The following is a 24,403-nucleotide window of genomic DNA, read 5'->3' as shown; positions in this document are numbered from 1 at the left end:
CCTGATATGTATGACTAGATGACATTCAGAGCACTGGGCAGAAATCATATATATATGGCACGTAAGGAAAAAAAAACACTTTTCTTTATAAATCGACCCCAAGCTATCGATCAAGCCTACTTAGAACTTGATCCGTTCACTCGTTATATGAGATCTCAACATCTCGAGTACTCACAAATTGTCGCGTCGTGTAAGTGCCCATCTACAATAGGTATTTTAAGCTCTAAGCCCTAAGAAATTAACCAATTACAGTCAATTATTCTCCTCAAATTCAACTGTGAGTCCCGGTCTACAATAGGTGTTTTAAGCCCTAAGCCTTAAGAAATTGTTCAATCACAGTTGAATTTGAGGAGAATAATTGATTGTGATTAGTCAATTTCTTAAGGTTTAGGGCTTAAAACACCTATTGTAGACGGGCACTAAAAGAGTCACAGTCGGTCTGCCTCCGCGTGTACTTGGCGCGAGACACTACCGTGTCTCTTGATAAAGGAAAGTATATATATGAGTTTTTTTTATACAGTAATAATGATCTATTTCACATTATTGCAATCCACATTTTTATTACGATAACTTTCTTATATTATAGTACGTTGAGAAAACTCTCATTCTAAATTTTATAATTATGAAACAATATTTATTTTCAATTTTCAAACTGGAAACGTTTTTTAATATCTTAATTGTAGACACTAACATCTAGATCAGTTTTTTACAATATTAGATCAATTGAAAAAAAATATGAAAAATTCATACATCAATAAAAATTCAAAAATTCTTTGAAGTGTTAACTATGTTATAAAATATTACAGATTTAAATTAAAAAAAAGTGTTGTAACATGTTTTTTTTATTTTTTTTTTATTTTATATTCTCTATAGATTTTTGACTTTGGCATTTGATAACAGACTGAACCAGACTGAAGTTTTACAGCGACTTTGCAGGTTCTTGAGGCCTTTTTTACTTCCATCAAATTTTTTTTTTAAAGAAGGATTCAGGAAGCCTTTTCCTAAGAAAGTTTCTTTGTAAAGGTATAGATACGAAATATGCACCTGTTCATTTTGAAAACTAAAATCGATCAGTTTGAATATAAAAAATGTAAGGCATTAGAGACACAGAAATTGATAAATTTATTGCATTATCATAATTTATTTCATATATATATAAACATTTGATACAGTTTTTAAATTTTATTTTTAGAACTTATTATTACAGCAATGGTGTTAATAATAGCTAGATCCTATAAGATATAATATATCAGAGAAAAATGGATGGAATGATCAAGATTCAAAATTCGGTTTGGCATATGGTACTGTTACTCGACCTCGATACATTCAGACATATGAAATAAAACCATTTGCAAAAATAATCAAGTAAGTAGTAAATGTTATGCTGATAAGTCCAAAACAATTTATTTGATATTTATATTTCTCCGTTCGAGGAATTACACTATTTTATGCAAGCATATATTAGATTTTTGTATATTCACTTACAAGGAAAGGCTCCCTTTCCCCTAGGTATCCCTTTTCGATTTAAATGAAATTTGGTCTTGTATAAATGGGATATAATATTCAATTTGTATTTTTTTTATCGGCAAACAAATATGTAAAATTAGCCTTCGGAAATCGACCAAATTTTTTTTTAACTATAATTTCTGAACAAAGCATGATAGCTTAATTTCATACAGGTACAAAATGTACAGATATTTCGATTATTTCACAGTTTAACTCGCCACACAATTAACGCACACGTCGAATATGCGTTCGCTAAAAGTGTATGCGCAGCGCGGCTGGCGGCTCGCAGTTTCGCAGGTCGCGTGCAATTAAATAAAATAAATGTCTAGTCCTTCCTAACATATAGCAACAAAACTGCATTATCACATATTTTTCTATAAATAAAATATTTTTGCATTAGAAAAGTTTTCATGTCCACTAATGGAAAAATAAAAAAGTTGAGTTTCATAACTCGTATTTTTTTATGCACAAAAATAATTATTACACCAGTGGATAGTTTTCAAAATTCTGTACATTTTTTATATTTATGAAATTATCCTATTATGCTTTGTTCAGTTTCTAAAAACAAAAATTTGGCCGTTTTTTAGAAGTTTATTTTACTTCTTAAATATATTTGCCTGATGAGAGAGAGAGAGAGAGAGAGAGAGAGAGAGAGAGAGAGATTAAAAAAATACGTATCGAATATTTTACCCTTTCTACAAACTCCCCAAGTTTCATTAAAATCGGAGAAGGACACCTGAGAGCCTTTTCTTGTTAGATACAAGTAACAAGGAGAATTATATTTCTATTAAATTTCATAACAAAGCGTTTAACTAAAAAGAAATAATAATACTTTTTGATATTCTTTTAGGTTGATACAATAAGTTAATCACATCAAAATAAAGTTATTTCTATTAAAATACGCTTTACGTTGTAAAGCGTATACAGTTACATTGTAACTGTTGTGAAATTATAGCTCGTTATTAAATAAACCACTGTCTCATTCCTTATTTTAGAATAAGCTTCACTATGAGATAGAAAAAGGAAATTACTCTCCGAACGAAGAATTAAATTTATAATTTTTGTTTATTTGTCTAACGCTTGATATTTATAAAGGGATCAATCTTAACTTTTCTACTTAGTTCTCTCACGCAGAATCCGCTCAAAATTTTCGAAGACGCAAGCTTCTCCGAGCTTCCTCGGCGAGAGTACTCGATTCAAAAGCAGCGTAGTCATTGCTATGCTGTGTAAAATCGCGCTTTAATTGCATTTTATTCCTCGTGAGTGAATTGTTGGAAAATAAGGTACGTGTTTTCGGTCTATATAGATAACTGCTTGAAAATCTGTACTGACTATGGTCTTAATTTACGTTCGTTATATTATATAATATAAGATACCTTCAAATATACAATGAATATACATTAATGCTTAGATCGTCAAAATATCCTCGCGCATTGTAACTCAATGTACGCTAGAGGCGACTGTCAATGCATATCTTGCGGGAATATATCATATTTTATCTCCTTTCCTATAATATACATTTACATGTTGACGCACCAAGAAGAACTTATAATTGATAAGATTGTCAGTTAAATTAGCTTCACGACGAGAATATTATCACAATTTAAGCATACATATTATTATATATATTGTTACTAATTTGCTTTTTTAATGAATGGACTAGACTTGATTACTTATAATAATAATAATAGTAGCCTTTAACGTTTAAGAATATTGCAGAGAAACGAGACATTTTTTCCGCAAGCTATAACAGTATAAGTCAGAAATATTTAGATATACACAAGATTCTTATATCAAAACAGATTACTATCGGCGTATCCTCAATTCTTCGATAATTTTTATTCTTATACTCTTCGTTGTTAGCAACATTTGTCGTACATTAAACGTAACATTAAACGTATTTATAATCGGTTATGGGCATCTCTTCTAAAAACACGCGAAGAATAATGTCTTGAAAATTATAGTATACCTTGAAGGAATATACAATTACACGAAGAAGACATCGGGAAGACTTTAGCATGTTAAAATTAAATCAATGTTGGTGATCCGTAAGTTGTTATTTTACTGCAAGCAAATCGTTTAAAAGTATAATATAGTTTCCGAGACTGTTATTTTATAAATATTTCACACATAATGTGACAATGCACGTTTTATAATTTGTAAGGCAATGAGGATACGTCGGATAGTAATAAATTTTGATGTCATCTTGAGTTGCGTTTAGTTATAAAATCAATCAAAGTAGAGTGGGATGTTTATAATTGAAGATCTAGATGCAAATATCGAATATAAGACAAATTTAACTTGGGTGGATACTACAGGAATGCAATAAAGTATCCGAGACATTTTGGGATTTCGTTATCTTTTTAATTATGAAAATAAATAATGTAGTTTTTTGCACTCTTCTAACGTGTTTCTTTTCAATACATTTAATTCATTAATTATTATTACTCTGATTAGTGTATCCTTGATAAATAGAAATTCGTACAATTTGTTCGTTGAATAAAGTACTTTCCTATAATATTTGCATCTGATGCTTTGATTGCGCTAAGAATGTAGACACATATATCTCGTATGTATGAATATATAAAATGTACGACACGTTAAGAATGAAACGCGTAGGAAACGGAATTCGCCTTATTATCCTTAACGGGAGCGTTATTTTTGTATAACGCGCCTGATACGTCTTACATGTTATAGTTAATAAATAATGCGATGATTCGAAAAGTATGGAAGAGAATATCTAAATATATACCGCTCTCTTTAACTGTATACTTTTTACCACTTTGATATGAGGTTGCGGATATGCAAAGTTATGCTGTTTTAGAAGCGCGTGGAAACAACAGCTCTTTTAATGTTATCTTAAAATAGCTTTCTTCATTTGTGCTCATATATTATATTTTTGCTCGCGCGGATCTTTTTTGAGAGTTTATTCTTTAACGGGAGATTTTCTTGACTTTGCAAGTGAGAAATAGAGAGAGAGAAAAAGAAGGTGGAGGAAGAGAGAGAGAGGGAGGGAGAGAGAGAGAGAGAGAGAGAGAGAGAGAGAGAGAGAGAGAGAGAGAGAGAGAGAGAGAGAGAGAGAATGCGCTTAAAATTATTGGAAGGCCCGCCTAGCGTCGCTAAACACGAATTACACATATACATAAATAATGTGTATAAATTAATTAAGTACAAAAATTACAAACATATTAACAAAATATTGGCAAGACAACTTTAGCCGAATTAACGGACTACAAATATCGCATCACTTTCCGTCCCCTTATCCGATCGTCTAACGAGATTCTCAACACTCGAAAGAGAACTCGAATAACTTAAGGAACACAAAGCTTTGTATCGATTCCCGTTGCAGTAGCCTATTAATCAAAGTATATAATTATGTTCAGGAAATTTTATAAAAAGCTATAATTTATATTTATATTTTTAATACAAGATGTTCATTGCTAAACAAAACGCCATTATATACTCTCTTAATAATAAATGCTATTAAAATATTTTTAATTTAGAATCTTAAAAATAATTTTTAGTGATTTTTATAATCTCTCAATGTCGTATTGGATAAAATTACTACAGACGAGTTTCCTACTTTTATAGTTGTAGCAAGATTAATCGACTAATGCAAATGGGAATTTATATTTATTTCCAACTTTTATCAATAATCCATTAATTATTGCAAATTCAAAATAAATATGCAGGAAGCCAAGAGAGTTGCGCAGGAATATTAAATTTTAAATATCCGGTGACACCAAAGTTTCGATTTTTATAAAGAAAATTGTAATGTAAAATGGAGAGTATAGGTTTTATTGTAAAAGAAAGAAAACTTATTGAACTTACTTTATATTTATGCCTTATCCCGGCAGTAGAAATTCGATTTTACTGCATGTAACTTAGAGAGATCGCTTATACATATGTGTGTGATGTGGAATGTGTATTGATAGTGTCCTTTTTTTCTTATTTAAACAAGACTATTTTTTTGCCTATCGTTATATAACAACTTGCACTTTTAAAATCATCGTTTTTTACTCCGCATCCTTAAAATGCGTGTCCTTACAAAAATCGATCTCTCGTCAACACTTCCGATTTTCACTTAGAAAAGAATTCACCGTCTTGTTTTTCCATAATTCGTATCACGATACATTATATGCGAATCTTTCAAATTTCTGAACGAGTTTTCTTATCGCCATTTCTAGGTCAATAAATAATTACACTCGAGTTACGCCTTCGTTCTGAAGATTATTATTAAATTACCTAACACATATCACAGAATCCATATTCTCCTTTAGAAAAGAAAAAGAATTGTACAAACGCAATAGCACGCCGTGGCATACAAAAGCATTAAAGTACGGGTAGAATTATTCGGATATATTAATAGTAAATACAAACTAAAGTCGCATTTGTGTATGCGCTTGTCGAAGACCAAAATGACAATTTTTGTGCTCTCATTCTTAGATACGAATAGCGTTTGTTGCTTTTTAATTGGTTCAAAGGAATGTCGTTCATTACTCCATTTTGTTCAGTGTTCGGGCAGTGATCACTATTTTACATTATATATTTTTTAGTTTATCGCAAAACAAGAACAGAATGCACATTTGCTTATTGCAATAGTAAAACCAATACATTTTCTTATTAATAAAAGAACAAAAAATTATATATGTATAAATCACGGAAATGTTTATTGTGTTACACAGTATATATATTGTTTCAAGTCAAGTAAATAAAACTTCAGAATCTTATAGAAAATTGAATTTGAAACAAAAAATTTCTATAAACATAAGTCCGGAAACACTCCTTTAAAAAGTTATTACACAATGCAGTCAATCAATATTACGTAAATGCCGCATGAATGCATTAATAAACAGGAACATTATTTTGAACATATTTAATAATTTGGTTAAAAATTATTAATTTTTCTACTACATTTAATAAAATTGTTGTCTTTCGTATTAATGTGTAACCTTTGTATTATCTCTTTTTTAAGTAAATTTTTTTAAGGAAGCGTTTCCAAACTTATGTTTATAGGAACTTTTTTATTCTCAATTCAATTTTCTGTCAGACCCTAAAGTTTCACTGACCTGACCTAGAACACCCTATATATATATATATATATATATATATATATATATATATATATATATATATAATTCGTTATCAATCTTTTTATCTTTTCATAGGGTGTAATTTTGCTTTTATATTGCTGAATTTTATTTCATATAATGTGACGAGAATTATTTCTTACATTATAATAAATTAGATTTTTTCTTATAATCTTACAAAAGGACTAGTTAAATTGAAATAAATAGTTGGACATCTGTTCTCGATAACCAATCTTTGAAAATATAAAAATAATAGTATAGTTTCGAGATTTGTTAGATTTATCTATTTGTATCCGTTCTATACAATACGGTGGTATTGCTACTCGTCATGCAATCATTGCGTCCAGTAGCGGCGCATAAATAAAATCGCAAAACGTCTCGTAATCGCTGCCCCTCACGCATACAAGCTTGCGATCAGTGTCACATGCAGACTCAAACTGTGAATCCTGAAGAACATCCACTTAACGTATATCTCGGTATGGATAAATTAATAAAAGTTATGTAATACTAAATTGGTTATTAGCTTTGCAATGAGTATGTTACAGTACTACACGTAAATTCTTATTTCCTTTTAATCGACATTATATGTATGGTACAGTGACACATTTGGAATCCGCTTCAATGAAGACATCTCTTCAGAGATACCTACAAAAGTAAAAAAAATACAGAACGTGGTTTAAGGGCTCGCACCATAATTATTGATTTTTATTCTATATAATGTTACATAAAATGTTATTTTGCTACAATTAATTACATTAATTACTATTACAATAATTAGTTTAATAAATTATAAAATGTATATACAAAAATAATTTTATATTTGTTTGAGGAAAGGAAGAATTATGATTTAAGAAGAAAATATATACTAATAATGTATTATTAATTTTACACAAATTTAAATTTGTTAATAAAATAATCAGTTTAATATTTTGGTAAAACATAACTTCTAATAATTAAACTACTTTAAATTCATTAAGATAATAAAATAATTCCGTGCTCTGTTATAATTGAGTACTTTGTCAAGATGATGAGCTGTCCAACAACGAAGCCTAAAAAAATTATATTTATATAAATTGTACATAAAAACTTAAACTTATTAGTTGGACAGTTCGTTATTCTCTCTCAAATCACTCAATTCACCTCGGTGATGCTATGTAGTATTCATTTAGCGTCGGCCAAGCTTACCTTCATCGCTGACGTAAAGCGACGCCGAAGTGACCAAGGGACTATTGACTATTGGTTGAGCAGGGTGTTAGTCACCTCAGAGATGGACAGCAGAGGACTCCCGGCGTCCGGTTTGGAATCTGTGGGACAGTTGGCACCATTCCCACTGCCGCCGATGATCCCACGTGGTGGTGGTGGTGGTGCGGAGGATGGTACAAGACGTTGCTGTTGTTGTTGCTGGTGCTGTTGTCCACCCCGGTGCCCATGCCCATGCCTGCCGCCACCCCCGTCCCCGTTCCCGCAGCTGACGGTGGCGTGCTGCAACCAAATGGACGGTTTCCCCGTTATCTTACGTGTACTAAATTGGGCTTCTCCCGCTACAGATCTGGTACAACGCATTGAGCAAGAAATTGGCCAGAAATCTGCTTTTTAATGTTATTGCAAAAACTTTCTTAATAACTCGACTCGAATTAAAAATATTGGACATTGCAAAAGTTTGATTTGCGATCCAACATCAAGTAGTTTACTTATAAAACGATTGATCGTCCAATTACGTCTTATTTATTCCTTAAACATACTTTTCTTGGAAAACAAGATTGAATCGGATGCGATTTCCTAATCATGTAAAGACTATTGCTGTTGTTTTTTTTTTTTTTTTTACGTAACACTTGCGTGTTTGGCTTATTCTTTTATTGATGACGTTGTCGAACAATTGTTTAGAGTAACCATCATATTGCCGGAGCTCAACGTTATTAAACTCTTAAATTATGATTCTTACAATAGTAGTAGTAAACTTTATTATAATTATTAAAATTACAATGATGCAAAAATAAATTTTTAATTATGCATGCATTTGCTTTATCACAATGTACTAAATAAACAAGTATAAATCATAGAAAATTTATACCCATAAGTGTAAATATTCGCATAAAAATTCAAATATATTTTTATATTATAAATTGTTTAATTGATAGAGATGTTCGAGTACTTAAAATTATCAAGTATTTGAACCTCTTTTCGAGCCGAAGTATGTCAATCTGTTTATTTTGCAATTGTGATTTTATTTTTCAATGCGATAATGCTTTTGTATTACGAACAATCTGCAAATAACAGATTTTGTATGCAATAAACATTACTAATTATTAATCGTTTCAAGATGCAAATATAATATTTCAAAAAGTATCTCAAAAAATAATATTAAATCCAATTTATATAACGTTCTGTTTATACATGATATAAAAGTAAAAAGTGAAAAGTTTTGTATGGAATTTAATTTTTTCATAAATAGAAATTATTTTAGCATTGAAACCACTCGTATATTACAACAGCATCTCACATTCAATCTTTAAGTTTAAGATGATCAATCCTCCGATTTGCTAAATTTGCCTTAAAAGAGTGCTCAATATTTGTTTCATTTTCTTAAAAAGTTTACTATTTTAACCCATTTTTGTATTTTAAATATAAATATAGCAAAAACTGTAATTTAAAGATTAAGTTGATCCGATTGAATAAGCAAAGATAAAATAATAAAAATCAATAGTGTTCTCAAAGAGCCAAGATCGGTATTGTACAGTTGCAAGTTTAAAAAGCGCAAGCAATGATATATATATATTTCTTCGGGAGTTTGATCACCTTACTGTAAATGACGAAAAATTATAATAAAATCTGTGAGGCAGCAGTGACACTCACTGGGGCGTGTGCCTTGGTGGTGCGGGGTGGTGATGGTGGTAGGGATAGTACTGGTAGTGATGGTGTTGCACTCCTTGCCATACCTCGGAGCCCGCTTCCCCGTGTCCGCCATGGCCCGGATGAGAGTGTGTGTAACCAATCGTGCTGGCGGCGGCGGCAGCTGCCGCAGCGGCAACTGCGGCTGCTTGATATTGCGACGTCGTGACAGGGTATTGTTGCTGTTGCTGCTGTTGCTGCTGTTGTTGCTGCTGCTGTTGCTGTTGCTGTTGCTGCTGCTGTTGCTGCTGCTGCTGCTGCTGCTGCTGCTGATGGTGATGTTGCTGCTGCTGCTGCTGCTGCTGTTGTTGTTGAGATTGTTGCGTTTTGTTGTTTCTTGGCGGACTTGGCGCAGTCACTTGTTGATCCGTCGGGGAGGTTTGTCGCCATTTGCAGTCCCCATTCATGGAGTTCATCTCCGCGAGCGACTTGAGCGGATCGCCGGTGGTGTTGGTCGAGTGCGTGGACGAGTGGGTCGAATGCGGCGTCGGGGGACTGTAGCTGCCGTTGTTTCTGGGCGGTGTGCGTGACGGCGGCGCGCCCCACATCAACACGGTTTGTCGCGGCGCCTCGGCGTTATTGTACACCTTGGGTTTCACGTCCTCGATTTTCGGCGTCAGCATACCGTTGGCCGCGCCGGTCACCGGCGAGCTCCCGGCGGAATTGCTGGACGACGCGCCACCCTCCAGAGAGTGCCTGCTCCCGGCGCGCACTGCATTCATATCGGTTGTCGTTGGATGCATCGTGGACACGCTCGCCACGGGACTGGCGGCGTAGGGTGAACCGCTGACGCTTCCAGGGTGTCTCGTCTCCACGTAGCTGTATTTGGGCGACTCGCCGCTACCGAGTTGCTGGCAGTAGAGCTTCTCCTCCGTCTTACTGGTCAGCTGATGGGTCTCGTACGTAGGCAACGACACGTCGATGAAGCCATTATACGCGGTGCCGGTGTGATACTCCGGATAATATGAGCCCAACGGCCTGTATTGGAACAGGTTCTCCGTCGCAGCTGTGAGATACCTATGTAAAAAAAAGATTTAGCTGCAATGTAAAGTTCTTTGTCGATGTGTATCTTCTTTTTCATTATACATTCGCGTTTTCATATATATATATATATATATATAGCGATTGATGTTTGAAGTAATTTAATTTAAATCTTGAAATGTTTAGGATTAGATACTCTCAGTCACCTCACCTGTTATCTAACGCGCTCGCTGAATAGAGGGTCTGATGATAGTTGCCCGTGTGACCGATGTAAGTCGTCAGGGATGGATCGGTGCTCGCCGCCACCGCTGTGGGCGGATACGGTGTCGGGTACATAGTGTTCAAATTACTGTACGCCGCAGCGACCGCGGCCGCCGTGCTGGTATCGGCCGCGAGATAATCCACGGACGCGACTGTGGGAGTCACTGGTGGCGAGACCGACGACTGAGCGGAGAGTTTGGTGCGCTTGCGTGTGCACGTTGTGAGGAAGTCCCGCAACTGCGTCTTATATCGCCTGTTCACTCTCTGGGGCGCCGGTTGCGCCGGTAACGTCGGCGTCATGGCCGACCCCGTCAGGGTATCGCTGTCCGAGAAGTAACTGTTGGTCAATCCGGCGTCCAGATAGCTCACCTTAAAGTCCATCGTACGTTTACCGAGCAGGTCTCTACCTTCCTCTTCCCTGAAATGTGAATTAATTGTATCGCTGCCCTCGCTCGTCTCGGCGTAACCGAACGTAACGCTGAAACTTACATGAGAGGTCGATGAGTACTCAGCACGAAATCTGGTTTCGAGTTTTTGTACACCAGCCTGGAGCTAGTCTGCAACCACTGCCATCCGCCGTCCTTTGTTTGAAATCTGTAGGCTATCATGCCTGATGCACCGGTTTTTAATACTAAAAGAAGAAAAAAAAAGATTAAAATTGTACCAATATTTGCTAATATCTAATTTCGTAAGATAATTCGATGTCGCTTCGGCAAAATCAGCTTTGCTATCAATGAAATTTTAACATCATCAAAATATTGTATAAAATAATTGCAGGTAATACCTAATATTTACCCTCCGAGAACACCTATTTTTTTATTCACGGAGAACACTGGGTCAATCTGACCCTACACACACACATTTTAAAAAATTTTAAAGAATTTTGAATTTTTTAAAATATGTACATAATTCTAACGGCACTTTTTATTTATATCAAATGATTTAACAATGTTCCAAGTACATCTGGAAATTTTTTCAAGCTAATCGCACTCGTCAATTTAAAATGGTGGACGATCAAAGTGTGTGTAGGGTCAGATTGACCCATAAGTGTACTTATAAAAAAAACGTAATTTACGAAAAAAATTTTAGTTTTTTTATTTTTAGTATTTCTGGCTAAAAATTTTTCTGGCAAAAAAAACGGGTCAAATTGACCTCTTGTGTTCTCGGAGGGTTAATTCGCTTTTAGTTACATTTCGTATATTTTATAATTATTATTAATTAAGAACAAAGGAAATATTTATTCAAGAGCGGATTTTTTTATTTTTTGCTGTTCTCTGGATAAAGTTATTTTGGCCGCGCTAAATATAAAAATGGACTTACATTCTTGATGTGCGCTGGCAACGTAGGCCAGGTCGTCATAATGGACTAGATCGTAACCACCAAGATTCGTTATTTCCGCATCGGAATACCCTAGGAGCATCTTTCCTTTTTGATCCATCGTCACGAGCGCGAGATCCAGCTTGTGTTTGCTCTTAAACATCACTTCCTTCTGCGGCACCTCCAGGAGCGATGGCGGCCCGAACGGTGTGCACAGGGCGAACAGGGCCAGCGGTGGCTCTTCCGTCTTCCGGTTCTGGCCGTGAAGTACTTTAACTCGGCCCCTGATGTCGAGACGCTGCAATAAATAATCCGTAGTGTTTAAAGTGATAACAAAAAATATCGTACAACTAAATTTTGTTGCACAAAAAACCGGTGATTGCTTTGGTGCGTCAGAAATATTAATTGAGGTGAATCATGATGAGTCATTTTAGTTTCTTCAATTTTTAATTCGTATAACAATGCTCGTTACAGATATCCATTGCATTTCACTCGTTTTGAGCGATATTTAATTCTTCAACTTTTAGAGAGTATTACGTATAATATTTTATTATATGATATTCTTGGAGTGCTCGTAACTTCATTATAGAACGCAACATCCGCAAGTGACAGATCGAAGGCGCCCGTGGCGCTCTTCTAACAGGAGAGGATCTCACGTAGATGGAGCGGTCGCAAAAAACGGCAGAAGCACACGGTAGCTAGGTACGTTCCGTACCGTCGCGAAGGATATGCCGCCAAGGGCAGGTCCCGTGGAGGAGGTGGTGGTGGCGGTACGCCTCCACGCACTGTAAACTCTTTTACGATTACAGTTTCATTTTCATAAACGTCAAAGCGGCGCCGTTTTTGTCGAACTTTCGCGAGAACTCGGCGCGGCGCGGAACTCGCTCCTCTCGCTCTCTCTCTCTCTCGCGCGCGCCCCGCGTCCTTTACCCAGGATAATACCGCCGTCCGGCCGCGTTCGACACCGAGGTATACCTGCGCGCGTCCGCGGTGTGTTTGCCGTAAGATAATTAGTGTTTTGCCGCGTCTTCGTACTCCGGCTGCCCGACCTTCCCTTCCTTTTCCCTCCTCTCCTTCCCTCCCTCCCGTCTCGTCCAGGGAGAACCTGGTTTTGTTTGGCCCTTGATTTATACCTTTTCTTGAACGCCGTCGGGACAACGGTACCAACGATGGACAGCTCGGCCGTCCGAACGAATTATCGTTTCAATCTTCGCCGCGCGCTGTCACGGTTCATTGGATAGGTCTATGATTATACACGTCCAGCTTTTACGCGGGGAATATCGGCCCCACGGCCTAGATTTAAGGCTGTTGACGTAAGCGCTGTTCAAAATTCATCCGGGAATATTCAGGAAATCTGTCGAGCACCCCGGGTGCTTCGCCGGGAATGATCGTTGCGAGAGAACGAGAGCCAATCTGGCGCGCCACATTTCATCGTACAAACCGAGCAGCATTTGTGTCGCTTTAGTGAAAGTTGTTGATACTCGATAAAACACACGTTTAAGCTGGCGACACACACCTATTGTGTTATCATATATAAAAATTATAATGTAATTCGACGTGTAGGTATCAACCGTGCGAAAATATCCCGCGAAAATTACGTAGAAGTTGTTGAAACCGATACTTCGTGCACAAAAATATTTAACACATGCCTACGCGGTTTCAGCTCGATGGTAGGTCGAGAGGGTAAGTAGGAAACAACCCGGGAGAGAGGATCTGGAAGAGGAGATGGACGAAAAAAAAAAAGCAATTACGCGAGAGAGCGGGAGAGCATGTGGCGATGTTATATGGAACGGAGAAGAGAGTTCGCTCCTCTTCCCTTTACGACAGTGAAATTATTAATTACTGTTTTGTATGCCGGCACGTCGCTTTTGTGAACCGTGAAGGAACGTCGTCCTGATGGCTCCTACCTGGCTTGGTCCTTGCCTGTGGCAGCCAGCGCGCATGCCATTTGTTGTAATTACGTGGCGCATTTGCCGCAAAGATTTCGAGATCGTTTACGTGCTTTCACGAAGGAGTGCCCGAGATGGGATTAGAACCTCTCGGTTCCCAAACAAACGAAAATATACCTTAAGAAATAAATTCATGTCGAATAAATTGTTTAGATTACATATTGATATGGTCATTAATAAATTTTAAATAATTTTTTACTCTTGAAAAAAATTAAAATATTCGATTCTAATTTCAAGTTTTTAAAAAGTTATTTAAAAGTTTAATTAAATATAATTCAACTTCAGTTTTAAACATAAAGCTACTTAATTTAAAAATCAAAATTAAAAAACTGACAGCCCATTGAATTTATAATAAATCAATTTTAATGAAAAAATATCAGGATAATTTCTAATAAATATTATATGGTGAGCACACACATATCTCAAAAATCCGTTTTCGTCGCTCTGATGAATTGTGTGCGTTAGTGCGGTTAAAAATGTAAGATACGCAAAAGTACAAGCGATGCGGCATAAAGCAGCGTATACGTACCAGAAAACCGGATGTATTGTCGAGAAGACAACGGAAGCGAACCGTGAAGCTACGTTCGAGCAGATGACAATGCTGGGACGAGAGTGCGTCGTGTAACGGCAGGCTTGCACTTTCAGCAGGCAGGAAAGAATTCCACATTAATTGCCGTTGCAATTCCTCCCGGTCCTCACTGTGCACCAGTTCGTATACACTCTGGTGGACGATGTCAGACTAGAAAAAAGGAAGGAGACAGATTTTGTTAGCGGATTTATTTATCATTGTCTGTTCTTCAATATTTAGCCAGTGCACGCTTTATGTTTGCAGTGCTTTGCTAAGTCATATCTCTTTTCAATTTAATTAACATTTTTTCCTCTTTTTTTTCAATAAATTTCTCTTAATATTTTTTGTACACTGCAAATATAATAAAAATAAATAAATTTTGAAAATACCATAATTAATTTTTTTTATCCATCTTAACTTATTTTTTCTTTAGAATATTTTTGTAACTTTTGTTACATTCACTTTGTGTGATTTATTTTGCCCACTGTAATTTGTACTTTTACGTTTCTGAAAGGACTCCAATTGTACGAAACGTAAAAATAGATTCACACCATGTGATTACGCACATTTGGTTTACTAAAATCACCAATAAATATTACGTAATTTTTTTTATCAATAAAACACGTCTGCGAAACCGAACTGGTGATACGTATATCACGAAGATTTGTGGCCGACGTCGAAAATAATAAAAACAAAACGTGAGATTCGCTTATCCGCGACACGCGCAATACAGATTTTATTGCGTCCATACATAATTAATGCTCGTTTATTCGCAGTTTAGATACCGGCTACAAAACGAGTTAATAATAGTGCTCGCGTTCTTTGCCTCACGGGCACCTGACATTCGCGTTTATCCAATCTAAGAATTCGTGCATACATTCTATCGTGTGTCACGAACGTGCGCGAACTCCGGGCCATTATTTACGATTAACTCTTCGACTACCGTTTTCCTCGCGTCAATCCTCGTCGCAATCTCGTTTACGTTGCCTTTGTACCACGGAGGACCACGGTGCGTAGAAAGATTGCTACATGACGATCAGACTTGTCTAAACTCCAAGTAAGCCAAGACGGGTTTCCGCGTTGTTTATATTTGCGAAATATATCGACCCGTTTCCGTGTCAAAATGATCACTTTTGAGACAGAGGAAACGATTTTAATCAGCTTGGAATAGGGTTTAGAAAATTTGCGACATCTTCGGAGATTATATATTCTTTTAAACATTAAATTTAGAAATTTTATGAATTAAAAAAAACTTATATAAGTAATGATAAAAATAATCATAGATAATAGAAAATTGTATTAAAAATTCTTATTTAAAATAATCATTTTCGAGGCAAAAGAAACGGATAGAATTTAATTAGCTTGAATTTTATTGCAATTCAAGAAATTGTAAGACCAAAGTGTTGCATAATGATTTGCATGTCTTCAGAGATATGCTGTCTTAAATATTAATTTATTAAAATTTTATAAATTTAAAAAAAAGAGAACTTATATGCATATATGCATATAAATATATAAAAGGAATAAAAAGAACATGTATATAAAAATATTACAGGTAATGTAAAAAATTTTACTTAAAAACGTGCACATTTAATTAATATTATGTATGTATTAATTGTACCACATATAAATATAATATCTGTGATACATTTATATGATACATTTTATCTTTTTAAAGCAAGATAATATATATGTTAAGGTGTTTCTGCAATAATAGCAGTGGCACAATTATAAATTGCATTTCTGATAGAATTTAACTACGATAAACGTGGAACTGTAAGTTTTAAGGCTGTTCAACCATATTAGCAGAGTGGCGCAGTGGAAGCGTGCTGGGCCCATAACCCAGAGGTCCGTGGATCGAAACCACGCTCTGCTAGAATTTTTTTTTTTTTTTTATAAATTTAAGCCAAAAATATATATAGTTTGTAGATAAATATATTCATAAATATATTATTGTAGAATGTAATTTAACAATTTTTGCAGACGTAAGAAGAGCATTATTACTTATCGTATATCGCGATATAAATTTTAATTCTACGATTTCTACAGAATTTCCGCCTGTTGTGTTGAGAGAATAAACTGATAGTGTATCGGCAAATCATCAGCAAAAACGTCAACTTGCTAAACATTTTTTAATTTAGAAATTCATTAGGTTGTTATAATTACGAACTGAAAATCTTTTGTATCTAATTCAATAAAAATAATTTGATCACTCTTTTTTTGCCGTTGTCTCGTCGTTGTTACTGTCTCGCAACTTCTCGCTTATGACCAGCAGCAGCAACAGCAACAAACGCGACGGGGAGCATGGCTAAACATGGAAGTCGTGAGATCGCGGCGCCGCTGATATACCTAGGCACGAACGTACGTAGGTATAGAGGTATAATACACCCGCTGGTCATGTACACGGGAGAGATACAACGCGGGTCCGGCGTTAGAAACGTAGCTCTGGTAGCCGAGGGAAGTCGCCTCTCTCGTATCGTACTCTCTACCCGCGTGATTTATTATATTATTCGCCGGCGAGTGCGAGCACCCAAGCTGACAGCCGTGACCAGGTAATGGCCGATGGAGAGAGAGTCAATTCGATCTGTTGGAGAACTCACGGCCGAGAGCTGAACTCGGCCAGAGGTTTGGATGCGTGTGCACAGCGTCGATTATCGGATTAAAAGTCATGCGCGTTACACCACCTCGACCTGGCCAGGATCGCTTCATTGTCAGTCCTGTTACGCGAAGTAAGTATATCCTTGAACACCTATATCTATACGTCATGTAAGATGCTCTTTGCAGCAAGCGCGATGCGTCTTGTATACATTTTGTATTTATATTCTTTGGAGAAAGACAAATACTTAGAGGGGGTGCCTAGTTTATAATACATTTATAATTTTTATAATTTATTGCTCGCAGTAAATGAAATTTTTCTAATTTAATATGTGTAATAAATGACATTTTTATAATATTTATAATAAATTTAATGTATAAAATATATGTGCATTAAATTTGTATTAAATTATGTTTGTTATGTAAGATAGTACTTATGTTTGTATTAAATTTTATATAAAATTTAATACAAACATATAATATATAAGCACTATCTTTCTAATAACTACAATGTACTATAATATTTACATTACTGTCCGAATATTATGTTATACTTTTTGTCTTAAAATTAGCAAGGACGGAACAGCAGCATAACACATCAAACGCGCGTACTATCAATTTCTATTACAGTTCTTCGTGAGCCGCGTGGAGCTACGTGGCGTAGAAAATTGTACTTTTTCCGTGCGCGGACTCATTGCTCTCGCCGGAGACTAGTCCCGGATTAATTATGCGCGATAAAGTGCGTCGGACACGTGTAGCTACATGTGCCGTACGCGAGCCAGTGTCGCGGTACGCGACACACACACGTCACGGCCGATCAGATATTTTCTGAAATAATGCCGCTCGGTTTTGCCGAGTACTTACATCCCACGTCCGAGGATGAGGCCTCTTTTTGTTTTTGCCCCCACGTGTCATCCCCGACGCTCGGTTGCAGTTCAGTTTATATACCTCTTGGGTCGATATGGAGAAAATTACTATATAATACTATATATGGATCTGGGATCTGCTGTGTCCGTAATATATCACTGTAATGGGCGATGTATCAACTTGATGGGTTTATGCAATGTCATTAAAATTACCGCAATAATGTAATAATTGTAATTTAATTGTTACAATGAATGCGCTGTCATGATTTTAATTCGCAAAGGTATTCAGAAGATTACGACATGGATGGAGTGCTTCAAAGCAATACGAATAGAAAAGACTTACAGAATACATATTTATATTCCTAACATTTATTCCTACCGTTGAGAAGCTCGGCTGTTTTATATCGAAAATTATGACACAGTCGACCATTTGGCATGCCTTTCATCGCGATTTAATAACGAGATAATATATATTAATATCATCACCCTATCCGCAAGTTTATTAAATTCATTAACGACTCGCGCGCTCTGACTTGAGTCCCAAGTAAGTACGACAACATCCGCGTCGCAAGCGCAAGTTACATATCTCGTATACACGGTGGATCACAATCGTCAAGATACGGGCGCCTATATAAGAATGTTCGATATCGACAGCGAGAGCGCAATTTCATCGCGAGATGTTTCCCGGTGCATTCACGCCGATCGTAAAACTCCGAATCCTAATAAATATAATGAGGAGGAGAGGGGAAGAAGAAATTCCCGACGTAACTCGCAGGTAAGCTGGGGAAAGATAAGAATCCCCTGCGAGGAGATGAGAGAGAGAGGAGAGACAGAGAGAGAGAGAGAGAGAGAGAGAGAGAGAGAGAGAGAGAGAGAGAGAGAGAGAGAGAGAGAGAGAAAGAGACGAGTCCTGGCTCGCCGTGGGAACCAATGAATTCGAGCGCGGACCGTTTTCCTTCTTCTTCTTCTTCTTTTTCCTCCTTTTCTTCTTCCTCCACCTCCCTCTCTAGTCGCAACTCGCAACCCCGCTGCGATTGCGAGAGCCGCTCTAATTTTAATTAAAGATTACACACGATTTCCGTGGTAATCGCCGTTCGTACCTCGTACCCCGAACATACAGTGGACGTGTAATTACACCAGCCGTGTATTCCACCTTAAATTCGTCCTGGTGCTCCTTCATTCCCGCACGCATGGTATATCACGGGAACAACGAGAATAAACCCCACTTGTAATTCTCATTGATGCGTACGACGACGCGGTCGATTATATTATTTTCTGCGCACCGCGGCCATTAGAACGCGCTTGTTTATCTTGCGGCTGCGCTCGGCAGAATTTTATCAATAGACAGAACTTAACGTACCAGTGGCCGCACACGTTCCAGTCGCCGCACACGACTTTAAAGTGGTCCTTTCGCGGACCCAGTTAGTCAAGTAACAGTCCGTCATGAGGTAATTAAAAACAAACAGTGACAAACATTACACAACATCCCAATAATTATAATAATATAACATGATTTTACACGCACGATTTAATCGTATTTAATTATTTACTAATTAAAAAAATATCACAATAGTAGTGCGGTTGGACTCGATTTAGGTTAGATCAGGCATGACAGTACGAGTAAAGCAATATGCGATTAGATCCACTACTTATTTAACCTTATATATTAGAGCAAAACATTCGGCAAGCCCTTACTTTCAAGGTATGTACGAAATCCGGAAACTTCAGGGAATATTTTAAGACATGAATAATGTATTATTCGTTGAAAACCTCGGCCGTGGCGATTTGCATCATTCTATCTTTCTCGTTCATTAGATGTAAACAAAGATAGAATGACAATGGCACGCTCCGCGAACGCACATTTAGAATGACTTATTTCTTGTAAAGTGTCGGTAATCTCACTTGATTTTTCGTACACATGTCCCTTATTACTGTATATTTAACATATATCCAATTTAGGTACTTATCTAATACTTGTTCTCACGAAAGGACCACCTTTTAATGTTTTCAATTTATTAAGCATTTCGTGAAGAATATTGCAAATCTAAAATTTGTGTAGGGATCTACAAATACGTTATTGTAATAACAAACAAATTTGAAGTATGATTCTGCACGGATTACCATTTATTTTAAATTGTTTATTCAGTCTCGCACGTCACGGCTGTTCGGATACTGGTACAACCCTACGAAGTTCGCTAGTCCCAGTAACCGCACATCGCGTAGCACGCTGTCTCTCGATAGATGAAAAGTTGTTACTACGGAATTAATTCTGGTGTTTCGATTAAAAGTAAAACAAAATATCGTGTGGAAAACCGATTGATAAGTAAGTACTCATTGTTGATATATCTGCAATAAATTTAATGTGCATGCTGAATCTGTGCAACCATATGGTATCAGAAAAATGGTTTGCTGTTTACATGGAGAGGTTATGTTACGGCTGAATATATTTTTGTTTAAGGCTGCGGTCCACTTGACGCCACAAATGCTTTGAAGCGTTTTTCTTCTCCTTCTTTCTTCATTGAAAGAAAGGAGAAGAGGAATGCTTCGAAGCATTTGTAGCATCAAGTGGACCGCAGCCTAAATATCGTATTGTGCGGACACTGGGTGGGACATACCGAGTAAAGGCTGTGCGGACACTGGTACATTTGAGCTTTTTATCATTTTCGCGGCATAAATAATAAATGACTGAATATTAAAATAAACATTGCATGTGTTTTAGAAACTAGAAACCCTAAGCTTCAAGATGGTTCAAGTCATTTGTACCAAGCATGCGTCTAAATGGACTAAATTTGTATCACAATCTGAATTGTGGCTTAAGTGTGCGGTCACTGGTACGAATACCTTATAATCTTTTCGAACGAATAATACTCGCTATTTATTAAAGAAGTGATCTACCTTCTTTTATGACATGTAATTACAGATATTCAAATATTTTTAGAAATTTTTATGGGCAATTTTTAATGGGCACATAATATTAATTAAGATTGCGGTAATACAAGTTATTCTCTAACCTTATTAAAATAAACAGAATAAATAATTATAATCATTAGACAGAAGCTTGATACATATAGATAAATTGTTTTGTAGAATAGAAATAGAAATTAAAATAAAGCAAGTTGTTGTTGCTTGTAAAATATTTTTATTTAAAAAATTTTTTTAAGATAAAAATATTTATATATTATTTTAAGATAAAAAGCCAAAAATTTCTGATTGGTGAATTAAACTTCAAGAACGCAAGCAGACAGAACGATTTTGCTATTTCAATCGTTCAACTTCAATGAGTAAATTCTTTGATTAATATTCAGATATCAAGATATTTAATAATATGTAAGAAATTTGTAAGAAAGGGGAGATAGATTGACAAAAGCTTTGTTCTACAAATAAATTTATACTTCAATGTTGCTGAAGAATATATATACAGAAATGCATTTCCCGTCACACGCAAACGTAATCGAATCTTATTGCGACTGAATAAATTCTTTACGTTTATCCGTGTGCTATTTATTATAATTGGAATAAATAACCAATTCGTTATTTATTGTGCCATTGTCCATTGATTGCTGTTATTATATACATCGCCCATTTAGTACAGAGAGATACGTTATGTTTTGCATAACGTGGTCGAGGTCAGGCGATGTATTTTTAACTTTTTAACCACACAGTATGCATCGTCGGCTGATTCTAATAGCACGTTTCGCCAAAATACTTCGACAATTCAACAATTGCATCTCCCGATGCGACGCATAAACGAGAACGTTGGCAAATAACGCCGCGCAACGTAACGCCTACTTGTAATATCTCGAAGCGATTCCGCGGTAATATACGAGTCCAGCTCTTAAAATCGTCGATCGATAGAGGGCAAGCCGAAGTGTAAATTGCCTTTAACGCCACCGCGGCCGCTTTATAAACGGCCCGCAATTACATCTTACGTCGTAATAGTTTGTCGTCACGTACCAACGCATAATAGGCCTCCAATCTGGACGATCGCTCTCGTTAAGTGGCCTAATCACAAATTATATTTTAATCGCCGGTCGATACGGAGCGCCCTCCGCCGCTGCGGCCGCCACCTCCCCCCTCCCGCCACCCCCGCCACCCTCTATAGGGTCGACTTGACGAGGATATAATTGCACGCTCACGTGCCCGTGCTTCTTACGCAAATTATAACCGGACTGTGTGTCAACCGTCGCTGACAAACGTCGGAGGACGGCCCCAAGAAACTCTCTGATTCGTATCACACGAATAATCAATGTAATTCCATCCCCTCGCCCTCTTTGCCCTCTCGGCCGTTAATACCATTACGTTTTCTTGGAAGCGCGTTTCAGCGAATTGCAAAAGCCCACCCGTTATCGATACATATTAAACATTCCTGAACGATATCAGCTGCTAGTCCTTCGCCATAACCTTCTCTCCGCGCGACGGAGACGAACGTAATTTACACGTGTGATACGTTAATGCGATTGCTCGTAACATTCAAGGGCGTTTCAACGTGTAGGGCGCTTCTCTTTCTTTTAAGAGCACGTAATTACTAAATTTGACGAGCGTGGCCTAGTAGACAGCGCACTGGTCTATTGAGCCAAAGGTCCCGGGTTCGATTCCCGGTAGAGCTAGAAAATTTTATTCGCTCGTTCTCCTCTCGGAAGGCAATGGCAAACCACCGAGAGTATCTTGCCACGAGAACTTTTCTTAAAAATAAAAAAAAAATAAAAAAAATAAAAAAATTGCCGTTCGAAATCGGCGTTAAACTGTAGGTTCCATATACAATGTGTATAATCCACGTGCGCAACACATGTATATGAAGAGAAGTCACCACGCTCGGACACGAGTAATAGGACTGAGGAGGAGGAATTACTAAATTTAATTACATATACTATAGATAGAATGTACGCGCGCCTCTTGCTAATATATTATATATATATTTTTTTACGATTTTTTAGGTTGATGTCATTATGATGCTAATAAAAAAAATAACAGTTTTTTCTTCGCCATTTAATAAATTTTAACAATCATTTCTTTTTTCGAAATATTTTACTTGTTCAAAGAATGGGTACACTGAGTATCTACCATGAAGAAATTCAGCGCGTCAATATCGCAATATGCGTATCCAAATGTGTTTCAACACCCAACTTGATCGCGGCAATTCTTTTCTCCTTTATCTTACCTACTCGAATTTATCAGGGAACGCAGCACATAGAACACGCAAAAAGTTATTCAATTCTGCAGCGGATACAACAACATTAGCTTCGCGATATTAGCGAAATAATTACAGATAAGTATCCTTCCAATCAACTTATTGTTAGCTGAGTTAATCGTGTGCAACCGAATCAGTATTACGCTGAGTTGCAGGTATCGAGCGTGTAAATTATATAGCATCGTTGCGCCGACTATAAACGCGCCGCCATTGTCTACGTTTTAAATGAACGTACTTGATCGCGATACAACGGGCAAATTTAATATCTTTATCGCGGAACCTTTAGAAAAAAAAAGACGAAAGCGTTTGGCGCTTCTCATCCAGGATTTAATTACCTGTGACAATATAATAAGGCCTGATATGATCGTAGCTAACGCATTGCGTAACGTGCTGTTAATATTAAATTTTTCATCGTATAATATTCGCGTGCGATATGTAATGCGAAATAATTACGAAGCCTTTTAATTACACAACCTGAATTAAGGTACATACGCGTGTCATTATCTCTAAGTTTGTACAAATAATAGCGAGCTCATATTATCATTATAAGGGGATCCTAAAGCCGTCTGTAATACCGGCTTTTTTTCTAAGCACTAATCTTTTAATTGGCTTTATAGAAATGCAAAATTCTTGTCTAGAATTAAAGTACACATCAAAATTTAGGTCATGGTGGTCGAATTTATATCGAAAACGAGAAAAAATTAATATTTTTGTTAATTTTTGGTATACGTGACGACAATATTTGCTTTGTACAAAAATTCCACAATAAATATCCACAAATATTAGACCGGCATGACCTAGGGACAACATTTAAGAACAATATCGTGCAATTAGATCTAAGATTGAAAGCCTAGAAAAAAAGATTAGTTTAAATAAACTTTTATATGTAGTATGTACAAAAGCACATTCAGGTTGATATTGCGTGTAGCGAGAGATGGCGCAGCAATCGAAACAAGGACAGATGCCTCTCGTTAAACAAGAACAAATATAGATATATATATGACATAGAAAACAGGATTAGAAATGTTGACATTACCGACGTCGAGGAAGTTCAGCTTTCACTTTAGGATACCCTTAAGAAATGCGACAGATTTTCAAAGTGGACATTTAAATATAACAGTCAACATTATGTATTAAAAGTTGCACATATCGCAATATTAATATGAACGAGATGAGTGGACAAGTAAATTTGG

At 36.5% G+C, this 24,403-nt stretch overlaps 1 protein-coding gene and 1 non-coding gene across 3 annotated transcripts in view; one reads left to right on the top strand and one right to left on the bottom strand.

Annotated features, from left to right (window-relative positions):
- Positions 1-6,655: 6,655 nt before the first annotated feature.
- LOC143904792 (uncharacterized) overlaps positions 6,656-24,403 on the bottom strand; it is a 218,466-nt gene continuing 200,718 nt past the window's right edge. Inside the window, exons 5-11 of one of the 2 annotated variants that reach the window (XR_013259043.1) lie at positions 14,523-14,732; positions 12,048-12,342; positions 11,217-11,358; positions 10,678-11,145; positions 9,450-10,502; positions 7,782-8,078; positions 6,656-7,241 (exon numbers count right to left, since the gene is read on the bottom strand). Coding sequence is in view for 1 of the 2 variants with exons in the window: in XM_077419730.1 (XP_077275856.1) it covers positions 7,830-8,078; positions 9,533-10,502; positions 10,678-11,145; positions 11,217-11,358; positions 12,048-12,342; positions 14,523-14,732 (2,334 nt within the window). In the remaining variant the exon portion in view is untranslated. The remainder of the gene's footprint in view (positions 7,242-7,781; positions 8,079-9,449; positions 10,503-10,677; positions 11,146-11,216; positions 11,359-12,047; positions 12,343-14,522; positions 14,733-24,403) is intronic. The other variant, XM_077419730.1, reaches the window with a different exon arrangement.
- On the top strand, positions 16,366-16,437 carry Trnam-cau (transfer RNA methionine (anticodon CAU)). The gene has a single exon. It is a non-coding gene; the product is annotated as a tRNA-Met (tRNA).

The sequence above is a fragment of the Temnothorax americanus genome, unplaced genomic scaffold (genome assembly GCF_048541705.1).
Source record: "Temnothorax americanus isolate GAGA-0224 unplaced genomic scaffold, ASM4854170v1 Scaffold109, whole genome shotgun sequence".
NCBI lineage: Eukaryota > Metazoa > Arthropoda > Insecta > Hymenoptera > Formicidae > Temnothorax > Temnothorax americanus.
This window is presented reverse-complemented; position numbering and strand designations above follow the sequence as displayed.